The sequence below is a fragment of the Bufo gargarizans genome, chromosome 2 (assembly GCF_014858855.1).
Source record: "Bufo gargarizans isolate SCDJY-AF-19 chromosome 2, ASM1485885v1, whole genome shotgun sequence".
NCBI classification, from domain to species: domain Eukaryota; kingdom Metazoa; phylum Chordata; class Amphibia; order Anura; family Bufonidae; genus Bufo; species Bufo gargarizans.
In genome coordinates, this window is record NC_058081.1 from 266,115,283 (window position 1) to 266,130,212 (window position 14,930).

General features: G+C 44.4%; 1 protein-coding gene across 1 annotated transcript in view; it reads right to left on the reverse strand.

Annotated features, from left to right (window-relative positions):
• Window positions 1-13,253, reverse strand: part of LOC122927925 (ADP-ribosylation factor-like protein 8B-A) — a 37,055-nt gene extending 23,802 nt beyond the window's left edge. The window contains exons 1-2 of the mRNA XM_044280266.1: window positions 12,963-13,253; window positions 12,704-12,784 (exon numbers count right to left, since the gene is read on the reverse strand). Coding sequence (XP_044136201.1) covers window positions 12,704-12,784; window positions 12,963-13,085 — 204 coding nt within the window. The 5' untranslated portion in view covers window positions 13,086-13,253. The remainder of the gene's footprint in view (window positions 1-12,703; window positions 12,785-12,962) is intronic.
• Between the last annotated feature and the right edge of the window lie 1,677 nt (window positions 13,254-14,930).

The following is a 14,930-nucleotide window of genomic DNA, read 5'->3' on the forward strand; positions in this document are numbered from 1 at the left end:
TCACGTTTATCAAAACAGAAGCGATTGCTCACCGCTTTTATGAGGAGTTTTGAGTTTTATTAGGATCTTTACAGATCTCACTTACAGGTCCCCATAAGTGAAATACCTTTCTAAATTAGCTTTACCTCAACTTTCTCCCCAAGATGTGGATTCTTTTGATATGTCTGAGGAAATTAAATTGGCAATCTCATCTATGTCCAATGGGAAGTCCCCAGGGGCAGATGGCATTCATTGGAAGTGTATACCAAATATATAGACTCCCTTATAGAACCCCTCAAACAGATGTATGCCAAGGCAGTCTTCGAAGACTCCCTACCTCAGTCATTACATGACGCTACTATAATAGTGATCTTAAAACCAGACAAAAATCCGCTAGAATGTGGGTCATACAGAACGATATCCCTGCTTAATCTTTATTATAAGATTTTAGCGAACGTACTTGCGAACAGATTGAATAAATGCATGCTGAATGTCATCCACCCTGATCAATCTGGCTTTATGCCATGGGAAAAAAAAAAGAAGTTCAGGTTCTAGCACAAATAGGCATCACACAACAACAGCGATGGGTCTTTGCGCCTTATGACACCGCTAGGGCCTTCAATTAGGTTGAATAGCCTTATCTTCTGGAAACTCTCAAAAGATTTGGTTTTGGCCCAATCTTTTTTGTATAAAAAACCCAGGTCTAATGTTAATGTAAATGGTATCCCCCTCCTCTCATTTCACTCTTGGTAGGGGCACTAGACAAGGGTGCCCACTGTCACCCCTATTATTCGCGTTGGCCATTGAACCTTTGGCGGTTAGTATAAGACAGGATTAAATATTCTGTGGCATTGTCCTGGGAGACAGAGGACAGATTGGGTCTGTATGCAGATGATATGGTATTATTTATGTCCAATGTGGAAGACGCTTTCCCTCAGGCAATACGACTAACGATTTTGGCAGATACTCTGGTCTTTGTATAAACTGGTCTAAATCCTTTTTTCTTTCCACTATACAAGGTCCATGATAAAACCACCTTCTATGAGTTGCCCATCATTCAACATTTTAAATATTTAGGAATTACAATTACCAAAGACTCAGGATCTTTTCATTCCTTGAACACACTTCTCTTGTTGACATATTGCAGAGAAGTTCAAACTTTGGGGATAGCTCCCGTTGTCAGCTGCGGGCCGCATAAACCTTATAAAGATGATAGTGCTATCCAAATGTCTATATATTTTGGAACATGCCCCTTATACTGTCTCTAATAGATTTTTTCAGCAGATGAACTCTTTATTCTCACCATTTATTTGGGGATCAGGAAGACCTAAATTATCATTATCCACTTTAATTCATCCTAGAACCAATGGAGGTATGTCCTTACCCAACATGCATCTGTACTACTTGGCAAGCCAACTGAGATATTTGAAGTCTTGGTTGCTCCCTAGAGTCCAGATGCCAAAAATTCAGAGGCCCATTTGGCTTTCTACTTGAATATCCAATACCTTTGGCCGGTGTTAGAAAAACCAATTATTTCCACGCCAACTATTACCCATTCACAGAGTAGCCATCCAAGTATGGACGGCAGTGAAGAAATTATGTGATTACTCAGACGTAATAGAGGAGCTTCCACTATGGGATAACCCCCTCTTTCCTGATTTATTGTCATTTCATGATGCTTTTTTTAGGAGAAATCACAATTTTTGCTGCATAGGGGATATCAATCAAAACAAAGTAGTTATATCATTTACAGGTCTACAAACTAGACTCCAACTACCTCACAATGCATTTTATCGCTACCTACAGCTCAGGCATACTCTCACTCAGTTCCCGGGAGGGCCTTCTATATCTAAAATTTCCACTTATAGGAGTCCTGAAGTCACAGGGTCCTAGCGGACTCATCTCTTTCATATACATTCATCTGATAAATACCCAAATTAAATCCACTCAATTGCCTGTGATGCATAGATGGCAAAATTTGATCCCTGACTTAAAGAGGACCTTTCACCGATCCTGACATTGTTAACTAAGTATACAGACATGGAGAGCGGCGCCCGGGGATCTCACTGCACTTACTATTATCCCTGGGCGCCATTCCGTTCTCCCGCTATGCCCTCCGGTATCTTCGGTCACTAAGTTATGGTAGGCGGAGATTTCAGTCACTAAGTTATGGTAGGCGGAGATTTCAGTCACTAAGTTATGGTAGGCGGAGATTTCAGTCACTAAGTTATGGTAGGCGGAGATTTCAGTCACTAAGTTATGGTAGGCGGAGATTTCAGTCACTAAGTTATGGTAGGCGGAGATTTCAGTCACTAAGTTATGGTAGGCGGAGATTTCAGTCACTAAGTTATGGTAGGCGGAGATTTCAGTCACTAAGTTATGGTAGGCGGAGATTTCAGTCACTAAGTTATGGTAGGCGGAGATTTCAGTCACTAAGTTATGGTAGGCGGAGATTTCAGTCACTAAGTTATGGTAGGCGGAGATTTCAGTCACTAAGTTATGGTAGGCGGAGATTTCAGTCACTAAGTTATGGTAGGCGGAGATTTCAGTCACTAAGTTATGGTAGGCGGAGATTTCAGTCACTAAGTTATGGTAGGCGGAGATTTCAGTCACTAAGTTATGGTAGGCGGAGATTTCAGTCACTAAGTTATGGTAGGCGGAGATTTCAGTCACTAAGTTATGGTAGGCGGAGATTTCAGTCACTAAGTTATGGTAGGCGGAGATTTCAGTCACTAAGTTATGGTAGGCGGAGATTTCAGTCACTAAGTTATGGTAGGCGGAGATTTCAGTCACTAAGTTATGGTAGGCGGAGATTTCAGTCACTAAGTTATGGTAGGCGGAGATTTCAGTCACTAAGTTATGGTAGGCGGAGATTTCAGTCACTAAGTTATGGTAGGCGGAGATTTCAGTCACTAAGTTATGGTAGGCGGAGATTTCAGTCACTAAGTTATGGTAGGCGGAGATTTCAGTCACTAAGTTATGGTAGGCGGAGATTTCAGTCACTAAGTTATGGTAGGCGGAGATTTCAGTCACTAAGTTATGGTAGGCGGACACAGAGCTCACAGCCTGGGAGGTTATTTTCTCCCAGGCTGTGAGCTCTGCAATGCGATTGGCCAGCGCCACAGCAGAACAAGGGCAGACTCCACCCATCATACCTTAGTGACCGAAGATACCGGAGGGCATAGCGGGAGAACGGAGCGGCGCCCAGGGATAATAGTAAGTGCAGTGAGATCCCCGGGCGCCGCTCTCCATGTCTGTATACTTAGTTAGCAATGTCAGGATCGGTGAAAGGTCCTCTTTAACAGTGGATGATATATGCAAGGTCATGGAATCAGCCATGTATGTTTCCCCGGCAATAAATAATAGATTTATACAAGTAGGTTAAATAAAATGGGGAGATTAAATCACACTAGATGCCATAGAGAACGCAGATTTCTGGCATCTCATATGGGCTTGCCCTTACATTGAGACGTTCTGGTCGGAAGTCACCAATTTTCTTTTCCGGACTGATTCATATACCGGTCCCCAAGCTATGATTATTAAATGTACTAGACGAAAAGACATATACCCACTATACTAAAATGTTCCTTCGGGAAACATTTTTGGCAAGAAAAGCAATAGTTCTAAGATGGATGGGGGATTGAGTTCCTTCAATCTCTCAATGGAAAGGTTTAATTAACACAATTATCCCATATGAAAATATTGTTTATAAACATAGGAAATGTGAACCTAAGTTTGAAAAGGTTTGGGGAGCCTGGTGCTCCTCTCAAAATACACTACATTCAATGTCTTTCATACAAACCCAATTACCTTTAAGTCCATAGATCATTATGTTTGGGTAACAACCTTTATTGTATAATTGGCCAGTAATTTGGCATTTTGCCTATACTCTGATGTATATATGCTGATGCATTTGTAAACCTGCTGCTTATGTATACAACTGAATGTCATCGTACGCTGGCTCATAGGTTGAATAATTCATGATAAAAGACGGATTGAATGTCATACATATCTCTCTATTTGACATGTACTGTTTACTAATGTGTAGTGGTAACAATTGTCACCTGTTACTTTGACAATGTCTGTTATATCTACTTTACTTGTTCAATAAAACGAGTTAAAAAATAAATAAAAAATGGAATGATATCACTCATTTAGTGACTCTCATGGGTACAGGCCACAGAAATCGCACACCGTGATTTTTTTTTTTGACAAAACAATACTTTCCACTGATATCATCCTAAGTAATTCTTCTGTTAGTTTCCATATTACACATAACCAGTGTCCACCTCAATTACTCCTGCTAACCTTATTGTAGGAATTATGTTTAAAATTCTTCCTTCATAAAAAGCATTTTTGGTTTTGTCCATTTTTAGATGAAGATGCCCAAATGCACAACTGGCCTCTTTCAGGACACCAATAAAATATTGCTGATCCGGTATGCAGAAGGTAAAACAAGTAAAGAAAAAGTAAGCTGTCCACACAAATACACAAGGATTCAAAGAACCCCAAAGAGAGAATCCATGTGTCCTGTACTGCCCCTTCAGGACCTTTATTAAAATTACATAGGGTGTTAGGATACGCAGGGGTGGTGAAACCATAGCATGGTGTAAAAACTAGGACCAACATGCTGTAGCCCCCAGCAAACTGGAAATACTCCACGCCACTTCCCCAGTGGTCAAAGCAGGCCCCTTTTTAGTGAACACAGTAAGGACTCGCCCTCTTCCTTAGCCAACGGCTGCCTACTTGAAGGCAGATCAGGTTGGAAATCTAAGGCTGGGTTCACATGGGCGTTGTGTACTCAGGCACTGTTCTGGTCACTGAATCTAGCCTGTAAGGTGGCTTTTGGCACACACACACACTACAAGCAGCATTTCTTGGCCCATCCGAAAGCTGGTATATACGCAAGAAAGCTGCTGGATCCCCATTCACTATAATACCGGATAGCGCTTTTGGACGGAAAAAAATAAATAAATGCTGCGTGTAGTATGTATCTGGCTATGCCGGACACAGTGAACTCTGGCAGTCTGATCCTTCGCCATAACAGACTGCAGGAGTTCACAGGGAAGATGTGAACGCGGCCTAATGTCCATTGGTGCAGCATAAAGATACACATTCAATAGCAGTCGGCCAAATGATTTTTGCTTGCTTAGTCTATTGTGTGTGGGCACCTTAAAGAGGTTGTCCCACAATAAAATATTCTACATTTTTAAAACCAGCACCTAGATTTGAATACTTTAGCAATTCCATGTAATAAAAAACAATTTTGCATAGCCACAGAGTTATTCAATAAGATGTATCTGTATAGCGCCACCTGCTGTTTTTGTTTTTCCTATTTCTTTGACCTGCTCATTGAGAAGGCCGCACATGCTCAGTTTCATCCTTCAACTGCCTCCTGAGCTGTGATAGGGAGAGCTGAGACACGCCCCCTTAGCTGCAGCAATAAAGACCCTCCCCCTGAGCTGTCAGCTTGATATAAATCTAGCAGAGCAATGAATGGGGAGATCTCTGGACCCACGTGAGGCACAGGGCTGGTTCTAGCTTTGTGAGAGAGAGAGATTGTCATGTTGTATATGATATCTGATTTTCATTTTTTATATTAAATCATGAGATAACCCCTCTAACTGTCAAAGATCAGGCATGTTGGATTTCAAAAGATGTGTCCGGCTGCATCATATCCCAGTCTCAGTAAAAGTAGAAAAATACTGGCTTCCCGTCATGCTCCTACTATTTCTGCATACTAGGGATATGAAGAAATGCGCGCATTGCTTGAGGAGACACTGAGCTTTCCATCCGAAAATCAATACCAGGTTTCCTGTAAAAGCCTTATAAACAATAAGCACAAGATGAGGAGCGTAGCTTGGTACAGACGTTTCTGACCTGAATGTCCACCAGGCCACACTGCACGTCAGGCACTGAACTAGCCGATTGCACGTGATCACCAGCACAATCATATGACGGCTCGCTCACGGCTTCAGATCTTGCCCTCAGCTTGGAACGGTTTCAAACTGCACAGAGCAAATCATATAAATCTTTATAGATTACTTCATTGCCTGTGAAACATCAGATTTATATATATAAAAATCAATAAAAGGGACATTAGTATCAGCGCAGTCAGTGCATGCACATCTTCCACAAATCATGCTTCGTCATACACTGGGACATTCAGTTCTCGGAGGCGTCCACATATTACAAGGCCTCTATAATCAGATATGGGTTTCTACCATAGTCATTGTTTAGCTAGGTAAACATATGCATTGGTAACCATTGTATTCCCCCCATGCAAATGCTAGTAATACAAGATGTATGCAGTGTGACAACTGTGCAAAAAGCCCTATGGATCTCGGTTTCTTGGACTGTAATTTATGACCAGAAGTTTATGATAGAAGGAAAACCCCCTTTAAACAAGATTTTATTTATTTTTTTACTGATGGCGGGGGTCTGACACCCAGGACCCCCGCCGCCAGCTGTTCGAGAAGGCAGCGTCGCTCCTGCGAGCACCACGGTCTTCTCTCTGCTTTGCCTAGGCCAGTGACGACGTGCTTATTGATCACACGGTGAATGGGACTGAGCTGCAATACCAAGCACTGTCACTTGGCGAGCTGCGAGAAGGCTGCAGCACTTACAGGAGCACCCCTGCCTTCTCAAACAGCCGATTGGCAGGAGTCCCGGGTGTCAGACCGTCACTGATCACATACGGATGTCCTGTTCACACAAGACAGATCATCAGTAAAAAAATAAAAATTATCTTGGAAAACCCTTTTAATCAGATAATGTGCAGCAATACACATGAATGAAGTATACAATAACTAAAGATTTTCCACCCAAAAATTAATTTCCTTACAAATATTCTTTGGTGTACACCCTTTTAACAACAAAGCTACATTACACACATGGACGCTTGCGAGTCTTGGAGACACCACGTACACGGATACCAGGCCTCTGGTACAGATCACAATCCATTTTGCAGTCTATATTGACAACACATTGTTACATTGTGTCAGAGCCACAAACTACCAAACCAGCCAGTAATAATGGAACAGATTACAAGGAGGAAGATACTGTCATGCAAAAGTATAAGGCTACTTTCACACTTGCGGCAGGACGGATCCGACAGGCTGTTCACCATGTCGGATCCGTCCTGCGGCTATTTCGCCGTGCGCCGGACCGCCGCTCCTTCCCCATTGACTATAATGGGGACGGGGACGGAGCTCCGGCGCAGCACGGCGAAAGCCGCAGGACTAAAAAGCCTGACATGCAGTAATTTTAGTCCGGCGGCCTTTCGCAGTGCTGCACCGGAGCTCCGCCCCCGTTATAGTCAATGGGGACGGAGCGGTGGTCCTGCGAAATAGCCGCAGGACGGATCCGACATGGTGAACAGCCTGTCGGAGCCGTCCTGCCGCAAGTGTGAAAGTACCCTAAGATGATTTACTAAAGGGACACTACCATCAAAAACTTTAACCATTAACTACCTTCATCTACGTATAAAAAATAAAAAATTTGATGGCTATAATTTTTGAAGCTCTTAGGCTAGTTACAGATGTGCGAGTACAATGCGAGAAACACGCTGCATGTGTAATTGTGATTTGCTGTTCTGACCTCTGCTCCACTGACAGGATGGCACGCCATTAGGGTCCATTTACATATCCGCAAAATGGGTCCGCATCCGTTCCGCAATTTTGCGGAACAGGTGCGGACCCATTTATTTTCAATGGGGCCAGAATGTGCTGTCCGCATCCGCACTTGCGGAAAAGAATAGGACATGTTCTATTCTTTTTTGCAGATCCGCAATTGCGGACAAGAAAAGGCATTTTCTATGAGAGTGGAAGTGATGCGCAGTCTGCAAAATGCAGAACGCACATTGCCGGTGTCCGTGTTTTGCGGATCCGCAAAATACATATGGACGTGTGAATGGACCCTTATATTGATGTCTTTCTCTGCGTGACCTGGAATCTACTGAACTTTTCTGACATAGTGCCGGCAATGTAATTCAGTAGATAATTACAGCATTACACATTACATTAAAGGGGTTATCCGAGACAAAAACAAAATGTCCCCCTTATGCCCGGGCCCCTCACACTGAATATACTTACCTAGCTCCCCGCCGCGCCACTCCTGGTCCCCGCACGTGGATGAAAACATCTGGTGTTGGGGGGGGGGGGGGGAGCAGCCAATGGCAGACAGGGAAGGCGATTAGTCTCATAACCCCTTTAAGTGCAGTGCTCTTCTGTGGACATCTTTATGTAGGCTTATCAAGAGAACAGTAGAGCCATCATACTGTCCTCCCAATTCTACAAATACTGCTTCCCCTCACTCTACCAGCAAACGGACAACTGGTTACCCATCTATGTAGGAGTTTTATCTCCCTGTGCTGACTGCTACTGAAAGACAATATATTGTATTTGATTTTCAATGGCATAGTATTGCCCAAATGAACAAAAGCAGCCAAAAATTCTTAAGAAAATAATAATGTTTTCTTTAAATATTGAACTTAAAATAAAATAAATACCCTGATGGACGTGAAGCTTTAACTAACTGCCATTTGTCATAAATGCCCTGTAAATAATACCCTAAATGGATACAGCTTCATATGTATGGTCACTAGCAAGGAGGATTGACATGTTTATTGTAGACATAACCAGCAATAGGGCTCATTCACACGAGCATACTGCAATTCAGTGCAGAAGCAGTATATCCGTGTTTCCTTCATTCATATGCCTGCATCCAAACCAAATTTCTTGGTATAGTTCCAGCTAGGGGTGGGCGATATAAACGATATACAATAATATCATCATCAATTCGGCAGACGATATAGATCTTAGTTATATCGTGATAGATGACCACTGAGCGGTAGTGAATTGAAGAAGCTTCTCACTCACCGCTCCGTGGCCTCCCAACTCTGCACCGCGCTGTAGGGCCTTGTGTTCACACATAGTCAGCGCGTTGGCGGACGTCAGGTCCCTCCCAGTGCATGCTGGGAGGAAGATGCGGCCCGTCTCCTGTGGACTCCATCAGACAGCCATACAGAAAGGGTAAGGGCTGTTTCACACGAGCGGATGCCGTGCGTGACATCCTCTGCTTGAATGACAGCCAAGACCCGATGTGGACAGCAGAAGCACGGAGCAGTAACATGACTGATAATGCTCCGTGCCTCTCTGTGATCACTTTACTACGAAATCACAGTGACAACTTTATCTCACTGTGATTTCGTAGTAAAGAGGTTACAGAGAGGCACGGAGCATTATCAATCATGTTACTGCTCCGTGTCTCTGCAGTCTGCATCGGGTCTTGGCTGTCATTCACGGAGCGGATGTCACGCACGGCATCTGCTCGTGTGAAACAGCCCTAAATAGCAAGGGCCCGAATCTACTGATGGGGGGGGGGGGGGGGACACGATGATGGTGGCAATGGCATAGGGCTGATGGCGCTGGCTGGGGGACACGATGATGGTGGCAATGGCATGGGGCTGATGGCGCTGGCTGGGGGACACGATGATGGTGGCAATGGCATGGGGCTGATGGCGCTGGCTGGGGGACACGATGATGGTGGCAATGGCATGGGGCTGATGGCGCTGGCTGGCGGACACAATGATGGTGGCAATGGCATGGGGCTGATGGCACTAACTGGGAGACATGATGAGGGTGGCAATGGCGCTTTGTAATTTGTATACATACAGAAGAAAATAATATAATATATTGCGATATATTGCAAATGCTTCAAATTATATTGCGATATAGATTTTAGGCCATATCGCCGAGCCCTAGCTCCAGCACAGATCTGTAAAGTATAGCTTATTAACCCTCTCTTGTATGCATGTGTATTCCAGCAAAAACAATCCGCTACATGATGAAACGTTAACATCAACATGCAAACCCTGCAGCATTTTGGGGTTTCTAAGGCCAACATACAGTCTATGTAGACAACATGTGGGTGTCAGTCTGATTGCCAGGTAGGCAGTCATGGGTTGCCCATCAGTCTACACACCAAACCCAAATGGAGAGCAGCTGCAGGAGCACTAAGCACATTTTACTTAGATGCTCCGAGGACCAGATATGGCAGTTGTGACACCAATGAATGAGGCAGTAGACCATACAGCCAACACCATTCTGTCGATCCAAGCTGCGGCTTCTCTTCTCTGAACTGGTGATCAGGACTGCAATCTTCCACCAAAAAACTGTTATTACAATACAAAAAATGCTAACGTTGACAGCCATGACACGTAGGGGTACGATATTGTACTAGGGCTCAGTCACACAGCCGTGGTTCGGCCGTGCTTGTATAGTGGCCCACAAACAGTTGAATGGGTCCACAATCTGGAAGGTCGGTGCGGAACCCCATGGATGCACTCCTTACCATGGAAAAATAGAACATGTATTTTTTCGCGGTGTGGACGGATGACGGCCCTATTGAAGTTGAATGGGTCTGGATCCTTTGCGGCAGCTGCACGGATGGTACCGTGTATTGGGGGCCGCAAATGGCTGTTTGATTGTGCCCTTAGTCTGCAACTAACAAATCTCTTCCTTGTACAAGCAGCTTGGGTGCTACAAACAAGAAGGCAATGCTGAAACGCGCTGGCCAAGCGATCATCTTGGTAAATGAGGCATCAAATACAGCTAGTGTACAGAAGATGGCGCTTTTAGTCACTGCCTGGTCTTCTAAGTTCTCTCTCAAACAATAGGGCAGAGCTATGACTGGCATCTACAGATTAGTTGCACTGTCCAATAGGAGTTGGAGATAGTACGAGATCCACACGTCACCCGAGGCTCAAGCTGCTGCTCTGCCCGTCCCTTGTACAAGTGCTGCTTGTTTTACCGCAGGATACAACTACAAAGTCATCAAAACAGCAGAAGGAGGAAGTGATTGCAAGGGTGACCGTTTTCCTTCACAGCGAGGATGGAAGTATTAAGGTTCCTTCTAAACGGGGCGATTTCAGCCCCAGATGAAATACAAGTCGATTGGCGCTTGTTGGAAGGGCCTTTCATAAGGCTTGTTGCAAACTGAACGGGGGAAGAATGATTGTGAGCACGATTCATCGCCCATCCAGTAGGTATACTGTCAGCAGCCCATACCCTGGGTACAGAAGCAAAGTGCTGCTGACAAATGTCGATTTTTGGTTCCAACTAGGCAAACGATGCTCAGCAAGGAAGCCTGAAGACCTCCTTCAACTGCTATGGGGCACAAACACTAAGAATGGCATTTCATCTGCACATTTCTCTACTTAATAAATTTGCCACATGTTCAGGCAGACCGTGCGCCAGAGATTCAAATCTATGCCAGCTATGAACTGATGCACATTTCAACTGTATATGTAAGGGCCGCACCCTCCCACTTTTGAAGGATTGCAAATTATTCTGTATGTAGGGCGTGTGCCATGATTTGTGACTGTTTTATGCCATAAAAGTAAATGATACGATCAATATGCCAGTCAGTTTACATAAGACTATAATCTACTTAAAGTGGTTGGCCATTTTATATTACCAGCTGCAGGTGTGCTGGGAACAGTAATAAGCATCATCATACTTTCTTCACCTACGTCCAATCCCAGGTCTCCTGGACTGCATGCCCGGGCTGCCCACAGAACATGGCTCCATCTATCAGCAGCCTCCATTCACTTACACTGGGGACGGGCAGTGGATTTAGCGCATGTATATGTCAATGGAGGCTGCTGATGGACGGAAGCCCCCCCCTCAGAGGCCATGTTCCGTGTGCAGCCCCGGCACCAAGGTCAGGAAACCTGCGTGTAAACACGAACTATTCATGTTAAACTACCAGACGTTGGTGACGATAGTTTATTACAGGGGGATTATCCGACCCCTACAATACCCGCTAAAAAGCCCGGGCCCCTCATACTGGTCATATTTACCCCACTCCCCGGCACCCACAAAGCTTCTGCTCCCCGCACGCCCACCGTTGCACCTCCCCATCAAAACATGAAAGGGAGGGATGGGGTGTCAGGATCTGCCAATAGCAGGCCGCGACGGGGATAAGCCTCCCTAGTATCACCTGCGATACTGGTGAGGCCGTTACTGTCACGGCCCGCTATTGGCTGCAGCCCACTCCCACCCTAAAATGTTTTGATCCGCGTGACAGGGAGATGCAATGGCGGACATGTGGGCATCTGCAGCAACGTGGGTGGCGGACATTTTGGGGGGCATTACAGGGGCTAGATAACTTCTTTAAAGCTTATATTACTACCTGCATGTCTGTCCCAGAACATGTGCAGCTAGTAATATAAACAGAACAACTCCATAAAAATAAATTAAATTATATATGAATAAATCATTAACTGTAATTATATTACTTATGTTATGATCCTGATTTACAATTTTTTCATAATTCTATGGGAAAAGTGAGCTCTGGCTGTAAAGTCAGTAACTCCGGTAAGTAATGCCATGCAAAACCGGTGAACAGAATAATGGAGCCTGGGCAATAAAACACAAACACGATCTTTTTAAAAAAAATTCCACCACAGTATATGCAGCTGAAGAGGAAGACTCAGGAACACATCCGGCCCTGGGCTGAAGAGCTTGCAGCAGAGGCGGCAGCCTAACGGAGGGACAAGCACGGACCGAACGCTCTTCTGCCAGCAGAACCCCTTTAACTGACGCCTTAGAAGTCCATGCGTTTTAACCGACAGCTGGTGGACCCACACCCATGTATCTGAGGAAGGTGGCTGATGGCAGGACATGGGACCCCACCGACCCTGTAGACAACAAAGACTTACCTTGATGGTCACGTTGCCTTTAGTAACTTTTCTCATATTGAAACCCACAGTGGGAATCATGTCTTCTGTGAACTGTCCAGACTGCAAGAAAAGAGGAAGAGGCACATGAGTATGTCACAAGGAGGACATGGACCTGCAGTGATCCAGCAGTAGGTGTGGTCACTATATAGAATAGCCTCCGCTATACCAGGCCCTAATGGGACCGGGTCCACACAGGGGCGAGCAGTCCCCACATCCAGGCCGGATTAGCAGTCTTTACCGCAATAACGTTCACGAAGGTGGTCTTCCCGGAGTACTGCAGCCCGACCAGCGTCAGCTCCATCTCCTCCTTCCAAAACAGGGACTTGAACCAGTCCAGCAGCTTGTTGATAAGGGCCAGCATGGTGCCGCCGTGGGACGCGGAGGTAGAAGAGCGATATACTGGTGAGGTCAGCGAAACGCAGCCGCTCCCGGAACCCGACGGCTACTGAACACTGCTGAGCGGCCGCAAGTCATATGACAAGCGTGACGTCACACCACCGGCTTCGTAATGGGAGCTAGGAGCGCGGGCAAGCACATGATTCCGTCACGTGACTTCCATATCACATGATGCTAAGTTTACGTTCGGGCCTGGGAGGGGGCGGGGCTTGGGATTGACGCACGCCGTCAGTGAGTCACGTGATAGGATTAGGCTTGTTGTTTTTATCACTTGGTGAGTGACAGGGAAGTGGAATGTGCCTTACTTACAGATTACGATTGCATGTCACGTGACTGGGGGGATATATAGATAGATATATGTACGGTATATATATATATATATATATATATATATATATATATATATATATATATAAATCCCCCGTTGTGATGGCACATCCCAGTCACGTGACATTTGGAGATAGAGATATATAAGGAAATTTGTGCAGATTTATGAAAATAATGCCAGTTTTTTTCTAATCATTTCATTTTGTCCAGCATTGACCATGTCGTTTAAAGGGAATGTGTCATCTTCAAAATCACTTTCAGAGTCAGCATACCGCCATGTAGAGTAGGTGCCCCCATACATAACCATACCTTTCTTATGAAAACTCAGTCCTCTAATCCTGAGGAAAGCTTCTTCATATATGTATGCACCTAAGGTTCCTGGTGGACCATGAGTGGGACTGCTCCGTTTGGTCACCTGGCTTCCTCTGTGTCGTGGCCACTAGTCTTGAGCGAAACAAGCTTCGTTCAAAACTTCGGATTAATACTGTACAGAGATCCGTCTCCGTACAGTATTAGGATGTATGGGCTCCGATGAGCAGAAGTAAGTTATTCGCGAAGTCGCCCGTGACTTAGTTGAATAACTTTGGGAATTGATTTTTGAAGTGGAAAACCACTTTAACCACTTCAGCCCCGCTAGCTGAAACCCCCTTCATGACCAGAGCACTTTTTACACTTCTGCACTACACTCCTTTCACCGTTTATCGCTCGGTCATGCAACTTACCACCCAAATGAATTTTACCTCCTTTTCTTCTCACTAATGGAGCTTTCATTTGGTGGTATTTTATTGCTGCTGACATTTTTACTTTTTTTGTTATTAATCGAAATGTAACGATTTTTTTTGCAAAAAAATGACATTTTTCACTTTCAGCTGTAAAATTTTGCAAAAAAAACGACATCCATATATAAATTTTTCGCTAAATTTATAGTTCTACATGTCTTTGATAAAAAAAAAATGTTTGGGCAAAAAAAAAAAATGGTTTGGGTAAAAGTTATAGCGTTTACAAACTATGGTACAAAAATGTGAATTTCCGCTTTTTGAAGCAGCTCTGACTTTCTGAGCACCTGTCATGATTCCTGAGGTTCTACAATGCCCAAACAGTAGAAAACCCCCACAAATGACCCCATTTCGGAAAGTAGACACCCTAAGGTATTCGCTGATGAGCATAGTGAGTTCATAGAACTTTTTATTTTTTGTCACAAGTTAGCGGAAAATGATGATGATTTTTTCTTTTTATTTTTTTCTTACAAAGTCTCATATTCCACTAACTTGCGACAAAAAATAAAAAATTCTAGGAACTCGCCATGCCCCTCACGGAATACCTTTGGGTGTCTTCTTTCCAAAATGGGGTCACTTGTGGGGTAGTTATACTGCCCTGGCAATTTAGGGGCCCATATGTGTGAGAAGAACACATTTTGATTGCAAGGTACTTCTTACACTTTTGGGCCCCTAAATTGCCAGGGCAGTATAACTACGCCACAAGT